Consider the following 12,435-nt stretch of genomic DNA (forward strand, 5'->3'; position numbering starts at 1 on the left):
ATGAGGGAGAAGCAAAATGTTATTAAAGTACAGTATCTCTACAATGTTACATACAGTATTACACTAGCTATGAAGAACATTAACATCAAATGGTCAATTATATTAATTTTTCCAGATATATAATCTTAGAACTAGTCAGAAAAAGGACTTTTATACTTGAATGCAACGTTCTATTTTTCCTACAGAGAAAATAAGAAAGGTATAATGCTTTGACGCTGGCTGTTTTTCAACTTTTGTTAAACACTGGGCAAAATATTACCTGTATAGAGAGTTGCATGTACTGGCCAATGCCATGGTCCCACAGCACAGCAGGGACGGCGCTCTGTGCTGACACAGTTACTACCCCATCTGCTCAGTCACTGCACAGAGAAGCTGAGGCGCCGTCATGCTCAGCCAGCAAACTTCGGATCGGCCTGAAACCGCTCCTGATGGCGGGAGCTCGTCACCTGTGGCACCGCGGGGCTCAGCCGAGTCCCGGCAGCGGGCACAGCGCGGCCCAGCCCCGGTGGCCGGGCAGAACAGTTTGATGTCCCACCGCATCCCGGCCCCGCGCCTGGCTCTCCCCACCTGTGGGGATTTCGCCTCGCGCCCTGGTGGCTGGAATGGGAAAGGGCTGAGCCCGAGGCGGCCGCCGGGACGTTTCGCTCGGGGAGAGGAAAATTCCAGCCCAGAGGAGCGGCCCTGCCCCCGCTGGCCGCTGACAGCCCGCGGCCGAGGCCGAGCGGAGTCCCCGCTCCGGCCGCAGCTGGAGGGACAGCGGGTGTGTGGGGACAGCGGGTGTGCGGGGGCGGGCGGGAGGGAGGCGCTGGGACGGGAACAGGGAATCTCTGTCTCCGTGCGTGCCGGAGCAAGGAAGGTTCCGCATTTCAAGTTTCTGGCCGCGAAGTTCGGTTTAGCCTTTTTTTTTTTTTTTTTTTTTTTTTTTTTCTTTGCCTCTGTGTTTTTTCTCTCCTACGCCCAAGGTGTGGTTCCACGATCCGCAGGAGCCTGGCACAGGCCGTGACCGCGGCCGCCACCGCGGGCAGGCGCCGAGTGTCCGCGCCGTAAACAGCGGGAAATGCCCGGGCTCGGGGGCGAGGCGGTGCCCGGGGCTGCGGAGCGGGGCCGCCCTCCTCAGCCCGCCCCGAGCAGGTGAGGCGGGGAGCCGCGGCTGTGCGGGCGGGTCCCGGGCTTGCGCCCGCCCTGCGCTCCCTTGGCCGCCGGTATGGACGGTGTGGACGGCCGCGCTCGGCCGGCGGCCGCCCCGCCACCCTCCGGGTAAGCACAGCTCACGGCGCGGGCGGGAGCGCGGCCGCCCCCGGCTCCGCAGGAACAGCCGGCGGGAGCCGGGCCGTGCGCGGGGCTGGGTGAGGTGAGGTGAGAGCGAGGGGGCAGCTCGGGTCGGGGAGGCCGGGCTGTGCGCGCCCGGCTCTGAGGTGCGTTGCTTGGGACGCAGCCAGCGGCGAGAGGCGGCTCCCCAGCGCCGGGGACGGGCGTGCTCCCTGTGCCCCGTCCCGGGGCTCCTGCGGCGGGGGGAGGCGGAAGCCTCGGGCGGGACCGCGGGCAGATGGAGCCGCGCGACCGTTAAACGGCTGCCCCGACGGCGGCGGCGGGACCAGCCCGTGGGGCCGCGCCGCCCTCCTGGGCCGTGCCCGCCCGAGCCGCGACCCGCCCGCCGGCGTTGCCGTCCCGCTGCCTCGGCCGGACCGCAGAGCTGCCGGCGCGGGACCCGCCGGGTGCTCGGCGCCTCTGGCAAATAAATCACTGCGGGTCAGCACTTGCCGGTCGGAGCATCCTTGGGTGTGCGGAGTCAACTTCAGCTCTCTGGGTGAGAGTGGCGGCGGTCTGGGAGGGCTGCGCCCTCCTCGGTGCTCTGGGAACTGCCGACGCTGGGGAAAAGGAAATAAAACAAGCAGCATCTGTTTGGAGTAGTAAAAGGGCTAGCTTGTTTCTTTTTACGTGTTAGGCCCCTCCGTTTTTATTTTGCTTGTAGTAGAAAATCTAACGTTAAAGAAAATATTTTAAAAATTCTAAGTAAAACTACCCCAGTTATAGATCAGGAGGAGGATTTTTCCTTAACTAGTCAGGTACGTTTGAAGAAAATTAGTTTACTCAGTGACTTAACTAGGAACTGGAGTGAATCAAAACACTGGCAAGACTGCTGAAGTTATCTGTAAATAGAATAGACAAAATACGTGGTGGGTGTATCTTTTAACATGAACGTTTTTGTGGAACTTCCATACTGTTTGCAAAAATGGATTACTTGGGTTGCTGACCGAGCGGCTACAGGATAAACAGGTGCAGATGACTGCAGTTTACTGTAGTATTTGCAGCAGTAATCGAATCAGTTTGAAGTCATGGCTGTAGTGAATATGGAAGACTCATAAAGGGTGTTTATTCACTTAAGGCCTTGTCACCGTTCCACATTTATATGTAGCCGTTGAGAAATTGACTTTATATTGTTAATCAGTGTAGAAGGTATAATTATAGTATAGATAATTACTGCATTTTGAAGACTCTAAGTACTTAAGCATAGTTGGAAGGACTGAGTGTAGGATAATAGGTTTCTTTTCCAGGTTAGGGAGTGGCAAAAACAGTATGTCTTGAAAGTCTTCAGTTTTACTTGTGAGCAGGAACCTAAAAACAAGCAAAAAGATACAATTAAAACTTTGGCTCTTCTGACAGTTCCTCTAGGCCTGTTGCCTGCTATAAAGCTGTTGGACATAGTGAATTTTGACTGCTGCTTGACATCTGAGTTCCCTTTATGTGACTTCACGCATCTGCCAGCATCCCCTTCTCAGTTTTGAGATGAATGTGCCTAATAGTAGTGCTCATTGCATTAGCCTCGCAGAGAGATTTTCAGGCCTTTTATCAGCTGTTCACATATAATTTAGTACTTAGAAAATCAAATTGCCAGGCCTTTCTTGCTACAAAAGTTCTTTATTGACAGTCTTAACTATTTCCGTAAGATGGTCTCATTTGCTCGTGAAATGCTGGATTTGGGGAAAAAAATGTGGATATACCAGAAAAGAAGACAACTCCCAGTTTTACTGAAAGGAGTCCACAGAAATATTTTTGAATACTACACAGCTACTGTTCCTTCTCTGTGATGATAGGAAAATTTGTGCAATCTGGGAAGAATTTCAGTTGAAATAGCATTTTTCTTTAAATGTATTACCAAATGATGTAATATACTGCATTACATCTCTTCTTTACTTGTTTAGCCAGGTTGAAAGTGTTGCTAATTCACAGCTGAAAACTGTTCACTAGCCAATGTATTCTTAAATCACTGTTTGAAGTTCTGTGGAGTAATTGTTGGTAACTCTTAACAGCTGAGAAAGTTTGTTTATGCTAACTGCTGAGAAGGTAGTGTTTTGTAAATTTTCAAGCACTGATGTTAGTTAAAGCTTGGAAGTCCTATAACACTTGATCACTGGTGGCTCTTTAATAGAGAATTTTGTTATCAGATCCGTGGGGACAAGCTCTAGGAAAGGATCCTGTCATTTTTTATTATGTTTTTTTAAATGCAGGATTATGCTTTCCTATTGAAAAAATGTTTATTAAAACCGGTTGTGGATAAAAAATGGGGACAAGCTCTGGGAAAGGATCCTGTCTTTTTTTTTTTAATGCAGGATTATGCTTTCCTATTGAAAAAATGTTTATTAAAACCGGTTGTGGATAAAAATATTTGTCTGAATTTGATGAGAAACATGCCCATGTTATTCTCTCTGTACATTCAAGGTAAATAAGAAAAGATTTTTTTTAAAAATGGCCTCTGCTGGATTTTCTTTTTCTTGGTTTATAATGTGGTGAATAGAGACTGTGCCCAGCAACTGGCTGGAGTATTTTGGACTATGATGAATAGGAGGTGTGCCCAGTAACTGGCTTACCATGACACATAGTTTCTCCTGGCAGGAGAAACTTGGCTGGACAGTTAGGGAGTTTTGTAGCTCATCTATCGTACCCTGAGTCTGAGCAGTGCTTGTGGCACAGAGCTCCTGCCAGGCCAGTTGACAAAGTCTGCTCCTGTTCATCACAGAGCTGAATGTGCTTTATGAAATTACAGGAAAATGTGTGATTTAATAGTTATAAATAAAAAAAGGAGTGGCTGTAGTTGGTATCCTAGCTTCTGAACACAATTTTCCTACTCTTTCTGGACAGCAATCCTGTAACCTGGAGTAAATACTTTTTTTTTCATTATAAGTAGATGTCAGTAGTTGACACAGAATTTGACCATGAAGAACTGTATTATGGCTTAATATGCCATTAGAATATTGGAGCAAATGTGAATTTTGGTAAATGTAGTATTCATATCTTTTGAAATACTAGCCTTCCTGTTGAGATCCACCTTTAATTCAATTGTAATGCTTCTAAGAATTCTATGTTATTTCGTTTGTTCCTGTAAATCATATTAAAAGCTATATGCTTGCATACAAAAGAACAGCTTCTGACCTCCTTTACCCAAGCAAACCCCCTTGGTTTTTATCATTCTCATTGTGTGTGAAACAAAAACATGCTTAGGAGATGGAGCTGCTCTCCAGGGCCTGAAGACAGAGCTGGTTGTGTGGGGAAAGGGGCGGGGCTGAACAGCTTTGATTAGCTTAGTACCAAAACCACTTTTCCTGTGTGACTTCAGGTTCCCATTCACTGGTGCTTGGTGTAGTGGATGTAGTTAAAAATTTAAGGAGAACAGGAGAAATGTCTTTTTCACCTGATTTCCAGGGCTATCTCAGGTAGTAAGAGGTGTTTTCAGAAAACCCAAGAAATTTACCTTTTCTCTTGCATGTAACTGAGTTTTCATCAAATAATTTCAATCACAATATGGAGACATCAGCTGTGGCAGTTCTGGCAAATGTCTGGTGTCAAGCTTGGAATACTGATTTAAGCTCTCTTCCTTCTCTTTCAAGCGTTTGTTTGAGTCAGCTCACAACATAGCACAGGTTTGTTCAAGTATAAATGAAAGTCCTTCTTGTTGTGGAGTGTGAGAAGGGACAGCAAGTTTAGCAATAGCTTCAAACCAAGCATTCTATGCCTGAGCCACAGCCCCAGAGTGGGTGTGGGGACTTTGGTATGTGTCTGAATTTGCTCAGTTTGGTGAAATTTATGTAAGGGTGAAACTACATTTTTCTCTTGCAATGAATTATCTGTTTCCATTGCTCTGTATATTGTACACACGTGTTTATCGTTAGGTACAAGAACTTTTGTACTTGTGCTTCTAATTGGGTCTGTCTTAGATGTGGGTCTATCTAATGGGTCTATTTTAGATGTGCTTCATTTCTTACACCTGGGACTTCAAGATAATACTTACATGTTCTTCTCACCTCCATGACCCTGATGAGGAACAAGTAAATAGCAATAACAAAATAGAAAGAATTTTGAGAATTTGTGACTGTAGAGCTTGCTGGATGTTTGAAGCAGGGAGTTGGCTCCTTTGTGGGTGGATGCCCATCAGGAGCCACTTGAATGCTAATCATTCCAGGGGCCAGTTTGCCAGCTGAGTTCCAAATGTGCACATAACTCTTCTTGAGGTGATTATGTTGTTCTTATCCATGTATCTGCCTTAAGCAAGGCAATCTCAAATAGTGGAATGACGCTGATGCCATTAACTGAATGTTGTATTTAAAAGCTGTTTACTCAAACTTAGTCAAGTCTGAAGTCATAGCTGGGTGCATATGGAATAGTTACTGGTAATGTTCCCTGTTGGAGTGTGTTGCTGTGGGAATGAGATCAAGAAAACATTAGGGGGTGGAATGCGGATACTAGGGAGAAAAAATGTGTAGGAGGGTAATACACAAATAGAGATTAGCAGAGTTATTTCCAAGCTTGGTCCAAGTGTATTGGTATCCTGTGAAAAAGAAAAGTGAGAGCTAGATAGTGAGATATCAAAAGCATTTGAGGGGAAAAAGTGCTTGAGACTGGAAGGTGGGTTTTGGTGTAACCTTATGGTAGGTTCTTTCTGCAGTTACTGGATTTTTTTTTCATCTACTTTAAATGGGATCACAGTGTTTTCCTAAACCTGAAGATCACTATTTGTTTTGAGTAAGCCCGTGTGTGTTGGGTGGAAGAAGAAAAGAGTCCATTGTAGGGGACCAAAACCTTAGATTCCAGAGGAAACTGAAAGTTTCCTCTTTACAGGACTTCTGTCATCTGACAGACAAAATAATTGAGTAGGAATATTTTAAAGTCACAAACAAGTTGTTTCTCCTGTAATCTGGCAGCACCTAAATACGTCTCCCTTCATAGAGTGTAGTGCCATTTCTGACTATCTTTGCTGTAGCTTGGAAAAAAATTTCTGAGAATGCTGTATTTTCTAGCCTGACTGCTGTTCTAGGCTGCCACTGCTGGGGAACAGCAGATGCCAGATTATCCAGCCAGCCGTTTGAGCTGTTACAAGGTTAGCAAACAAGGTTAGCATGCTCAACTAAATATTTATTATTTTTTTTTCTAGAAATTAACAAGTCAATGTAATGAGTTGCCGTGTTAATGCAGTGGATACAAGGAATGCCAGGTGCTCTCCTTTATAGCTGCTTGCAAGTTAAACCAGATCTGATTGTGTGCTTTCTTCTCTTCTCACCTGGCTCTCCCTAGCCCAGAAGCTGCCCTGCTGCTCTAACTTGAGTTCACATAGCTGTCTGCAGTGTGAGGAAGTTGCTCTTCACTGCGAGTGTCACTGTGTACAGCTCTAAAAGAGCTGACGTTCAGGGCATTAGAGGATGACAAGAAACTGAGATGTTGGTTCCTAGATTCCCGTAGAGTTCTGTGGCTGTGCCCAGCATTAGCACAATGAAGAGGAAACTGACTGTGCAGCTTGCAACAATGGAGGGCTCAAGGGGGAAAACCACCCCTGCTGTTCTGAGCTGTAGCAACCAATTAAAAACCTGATGCTTCACCTGAATTCTCTCCTGAGGTAAGATCCCACAATTAAAAATGCAGCTCTTTATGAAGTGAATTTAAACACTTAGTAACTGCAGTTCCAGTAGATATGTTCTGACTTAAAATCTTCATGTGATAGACTGATGGATATGACTGCATTTTTTTCATGGCTTAAGAAATTATTTTTTATGCTGAAATGGAACACCATGGGAATTCTTACAGAATTCAGAGTTCCTGGATTTGTTTTTGTTTGCTAGGAGATTATCCAGTTCAGAAGGGCACATGCATTTGTTTGGTTTTTGTAAATGATCAGAGTGCCATAGGTGGTTAAAGGACGAGTCCCTAATCTGTCTATGAAATATCTCCCTGGGAACTTGTATTAATGTCAGATCTGCTGCGTGTCTATGGTTGTGAGGATCACTATTTTCAGTTAAAGAAAATAGAGCATGTGAATATTTTTAGCTGGGCTTAAGCTTTCTTCTGTGAGAAAGCATTGGTTTTGCTGCAAGCTTTAGCTCTACTGAGGTTCTCATTGAAGAAATAGTACAGCTTGGAAGCTTTCTTAGCTGTGCTTTAAAAATACTTTCTGCCTGTTTATATGATTTTCATTTCTCTTCTGGAAATGGAGTTTGGTTTGGAATCTTATTATTTATTATTGTTGTTTATTATATCATTGATCTTATTATTTAATAATAGACAAACAAACCTCTCCTTCCCAAACAATGCAAACTGTTGTTCTATGTTAAACAAATGTTGTGAGCTTGAATTTTCCTCCAACAGAAAGAGACAAAATACCTCCAACAAGGAAAACACCATCCTCTCTCAAAAGAAGAGCATTAGAAATATGTTTATTTTTCTTTAAAATCAAATCAATTTTCAATCTAATATTCCTGAGTTATTGATGTATTGATTTAGCAATGTTCTTTTTTGTTTTTATGTGCCTTGGTTTTCTGTTGATAATTAGTTATCCCTTTTGGTATTTTACTTTAATTTCAGGCCTTCAGATGGGTTTTCTTCCAAAGACTGAAGCTTTTCTGTACACTGGGTTTGACTTTTAAACTGCACTTGTTGTGCAGTGGGAAGAGCATAAGCATTTTCAGCTCTGCCCATAATACAGACTTAAAATTGACAAAGTTGTCTGGAGGAGCTGCTTCTTCTATTTTTTTTCACAAAACTAATTACATTTTTTTTTTGTTTCATTCAGTATGACTGTTTGTTTGTTTTGTTTGGGTTTTTTGTCCATGTGTCCCTCCCTTCCTCCATTGTTTGATGTGCTGGGATCTTTGCTGGATTAAGTGAGGTAAATAAGAATGTTCAAGGAAATGGGACCATCAGTAGAGTAGTGTTACTTTTGCCCAGAATCTTTTTATATGTAGGTATCAGAATAATTTGAAGGGTATTAGGAAAGAATATGGTGTGCCAAGTTTGGTTTGTATTTTTTCGTCATTCACTAGTTTGCCATTTGTTTAAGTATCATTGTATTGCTCTTGACTTTTGTAAAACCTAGCTCAGTCCTTCTGTATTGTCAAACTGGACTGACAAAATAACTGGGCACAATATTGCAGGTACAGGATAATCTACTGAGCTGGCCATTGTTAAACTGTTGTTGTGACAGCAATGTTGAAAGCTCTTTTTATGTGGGAGGAATAATGCTTTGTCTCTGATCTAAAAAAAAAAAAAGGAGCCAAAATATTTATTAATAACAAAGTTGAAAAAATGTTTACAATTTGTCTGCTGTGTGTAACTCTTTGAAGTAAAGATGAAGTACTTCTTTCTTTCCTAGTAGCTACGGATGTCAACATTCTGTCCTTTTCATTAAAAAATAATGTTGTGCAGAATTCAAAATGTAACCATTCTGGCTTTGAGAGCATGGAAATTATTTGCATGGATGGATGGGTTTTTTACTTTAGTTAGTAAGACAAACAAAGTATGTCTTAGTTGATGACAATCAACTAGGTGGAATTTCTGATAATTTCAAGGCATTTGTGTAAAATCAGAAATTCAACCCATGCCAGCAATTCAAACTTTGATTTTTAAAATTTTGAATTAAAAAAATATTAAAATTTGGGATATTTAATTCCTCATAAATCAGGTATCATTATATGTTGAAAGTTGTTCCCAGGTTCCCGACTTTCATTTCTGATGAGTTATTGCTTTTTCCATTTACCCTCTGAAGTCTCCAGACCTAAGCTTTTCTGTATCCTCTCCTGGTCTCTGATTCATGGGCTCTTACTTCCCCTGCCTGCAATTTTGATTCTCTCCTTCCACCCACATTACAAATCAGCCTCACTAATTCCATCCTTGGCACCCTTCTTGAGCTACATTTACCTCATTCACCTTTGAAAGTACTCACTGCTTGGAGGAAGTTCCTTTTTGCTCAATCTTAAGTAAGTTTTACAGCTACTACTAAAGAAAGATGTACTTAATTTCTGCCTGAAGGGGTAAGAACCCAGCAAGTTGAGTGGATTTTTTAGCATTCTGGCTTTGTGCATTCTTTTAAATCTTACTGTAGAAAAAGCCTTGCCTTGCAGCTTGGTCTTTCTGTATGTTTTTTTTGTTTTTTTCTTTTCCCCACCTCTATCCCATTCTGCCTGTATGTAATTCCTCTTCCCCAACTTCACTCTGAAACTATAAATTCTTCTTTTTATAAATATGGTTTTGTGTTTAAAACTTATATATTCTGTTTTACCTAGCTCTGTGCATCTTATTCCCTTGTACTTATATAGGCATTGAGGATATTTTTCACTACATTGTTGAAGGAGAGAATGGTTTCCAGGCCCTTTTATGTGGCATTTTAAAGCGGGGTCATTGGCTGTCTTTGCAGTTGCTGATCTCATCTGCTCACTTATCTATGGTTGAGTAATGCCCTGGATATTGCAGGACTTGAAGCTGAGGTCTCAAGGCTGGCAGTGATCACTACAGACATGAAATTGGATTTTTTTTCTTTATTCAAGCAAGTCAGAGTTTACCTATGACTTTGTTGGGCCAGTAGCAGTAATTTTATTCATGTATTACATGCTGTTCTTTCTCAGAATTAGATATATATATGTATAATATGATATCTGCATGTAGATTATCAGGAATTTGTTGTAGAAATGAACTGATGGAACTGGGTCAGATGTGTCTTTACTCCTTCAGCTTCCTCAGGCTTCTCTCTTATTTCCTGATGGTTGGTTGGGGTTTTTTTTGGAGTAGGGAGATGGCTCTGGTTTTCTGTCAAGTGATATGTGCAGGGATCAGAGAATTTTGGAATCTAGATAATTTTTGTGATTTGTTTTGATGGTTTTTTTGCAGTGCGGGGCACAAAATGCCCCCTGTCCTGTCCTAGGTATTGTTGAGGTATTCTCAATACACCTGGCAATGCTTGTTCACTTTTGTAGAAAAGCAAGGTGAAAATGTAGAAGACAGGAAAAACCAAAGTATTTTATAAGCACTTCTTCAGAGCTGGTTGTCGATAGGGGTGTAAGAGAGAGTCTGAAGAGGCTTATTTTGGAAAAGTAATAAGGATCTGACATCACTGTCTGAACTGTTGGAATCTGTCTGATTTCTAAGCATCTTTCTTTGACTGGTCTTACATTTCTGCTGCCCAAACATTCTTATAAACTTTCCAGTCTTCCTCCCAAAATACACTGCTGTAATGCATCTTTATCCATAAATCTTAAGTTAATAAAGAAGGAGAGAAATGCAATGAATTGTAAATGTTGGAAGAAGCCTTAAAAGTATAAAACAATTTATTTTAGAAAAAAAATAGGGATGTGGTATTATGATAGTTTTACAAATATTCAAACAAATCAATTTGTTCTTTTTTTTTTTCTTCTCTCTGGTGGTTTAAGATACTGCTTATGGGCTCCTGTTGTTAGTTTTTCTTTCTGCTTTTACTCACCCCAGAAATTTCCTGGATTTTGTAGTTATAATATGTAAAGCCTGCCAGCTAACAGGTTTACAGGAATATTTTTTTTTAAAGACTGCTCGCCAGTACTTAATCCAGAATAAGATTTTATGTTAGAATTGAGACTGGAAATAATGACACATAACATAGATGCTGAGATTTCATCCTATACTGTACTACTCCCATAGATGAGTCTTTGAAAGGACTTGGTAGCCTAAGTGCTCTTGTGGCAGGATCTCTGTGGTGTTGGTCAGCACTCTGCCCCTCTGCCTGCACAAGAGGCAGCTGTCCTGCATTCTGTCTCCACTAGGCAAGAACAGCTTCACATTTCCTGAATGAAATCTGTGTATTCTCTGACAGGCTGATGCTGTCTCTTCCTTCTCGTGGTGGACATGGACAGTAGGAAATGACGTGTCCAGTGAGTTGTTTATTTTGTAAAAATGTTTGTCAGGGCCACTTGGAAGAGCTTTAGTAACTAATGTAGAAACACTCTTGCAAAATTTTACCCTAGATCATTGAGAAGAGTGCAATTAATTTGCTGACAACATACTCTTAGGAGGGAAAAATGGTTAAGTATTCAAAGAGTCCTTCTGGACCCTTGGAGAACAAAAGCTCCAAGTTTAGAAGTACTTTATAATGTTTTAACTTTCATTTTTAAATAATTTTAAAAGCTTAATGATATCTGGAAAACTCTATCTACACTTATGGGCCTTTCCCACATCCTGTCACATCATATTTTGCATCTCAGTCATACACTGACTGTTTCCTTGAGTCAGTTTGTGGTATCATGTGAATAAATGCTCGACATGGTCGAAAGATCTCCCATCTCTCTGTAAAAGACCATGTGATCCTTTACCAAAGACAAAAGGGCATGGCTAAACACAACATAGCATTGGTTGGAATTGTAAACAGTCATTTACCTCAACTTAAAAAACTTTTTGCTTCTGATGATAAAATGAGATCCGTCAGAAAATGTGAGTCACATTCTCAACCTGACGTAGCTGTACCACTATTGTGTACCATTGTGCTTACCAGTGACTTTGATTAACAAATATTTTCACTTAACTATTGAAGTGACAGCAAGAAAGAAGTGGCTTGGTCTGTGAGGAAGGCTGATTCAAAGATCTGACACTGGATGTGGAAATTATTTCTTCCACTTCCCCCCATTTTTTTGTTTCTTTGTTTGGATTTTGAATAATTGACAGAAGTTGCATACCTCTCTCCCTCCCTTGTGGACTCTCCAGGTAGAAGGAAGTTTGTGTGTCTTGTTCTCAGCTGAGTCGGTTTGCTGCTGCTGTTGAGCTGGTAGACTCAGTTCGTTGCAACTTCATGTTCTCTGCTTCAGTCAGAAGAAGCCTGTGATAAGTTGCTGATAATCAAATCATGGAAGTCTGGGATAGTACCTTCTCCTGTTTTTAATGTTAGACAAGGCTTTTGTTTCTTTGTCTGTAGCTTGTATTTTTGTAGCATATTGTAGCTTGTGATGTTTTTGAAGTGTCAGCTTTGAATTTCTGCATCCAAAGAGCCTTTCTGCTTCAAGCTAACAGCATTAGGCTAGTGACTTTATATTCATGTAATAAAAATATCTAAAATTCTGATCATTGTCGTTTTATGTGTGTCAAAAGAACGGTGGGATGGCCATTAGCCACAATTTCAGTCTCTTCTCTGATATGAAGCCAGAGTTCTTTTCATGA

The 12,435-nt window shown here is 41.8% G+C and overlaps 1 protein-coding gene across 7 annotated transcripts in view; it reads left to right on the forward strand.

Annotated features, from left to right (window-relative positions):
- Positions 1-639: 639 nt before the first annotated feature.
- COBLL1 (cordon-bleu WH2 repeat protein like 1) overlaps positions 640-12,435 on the forward strand; it is a 79,462-nt gene continuing 67,666 nt past the window's right edge. The window contains exon 1 of one of the 7 annotated variants that reach the window (XM_039727227.1): positions 640-760. Coding sequence is in view for 3 of the 7 variants with exons in the window: in XM_039726479.1 (XP_039582413.1) it covers positions 1,058-1,131 (74 nt within the window). In the remaining 4 variants the exon portion in view is untranslated. The other 6 variants (XM_039726479.1, XM_039726647.1, XM_039727057.1 and 3 more) reach the window with 6 other exon arrangements.

This window comes from Passer montanus, unplaced genomic scaffold (assembly GCF_014805655.1).
Source record: "Passer montanus isolate IOZ18808 unplaced genomic scaffold, ASM1480565v1 scaffold1, whole genome shotgun sequence".
NCBI lineage: Eukaryota > Metazoa > Chordata > Aves > Passeriformes > Passeridae > Passer > Passer montanus.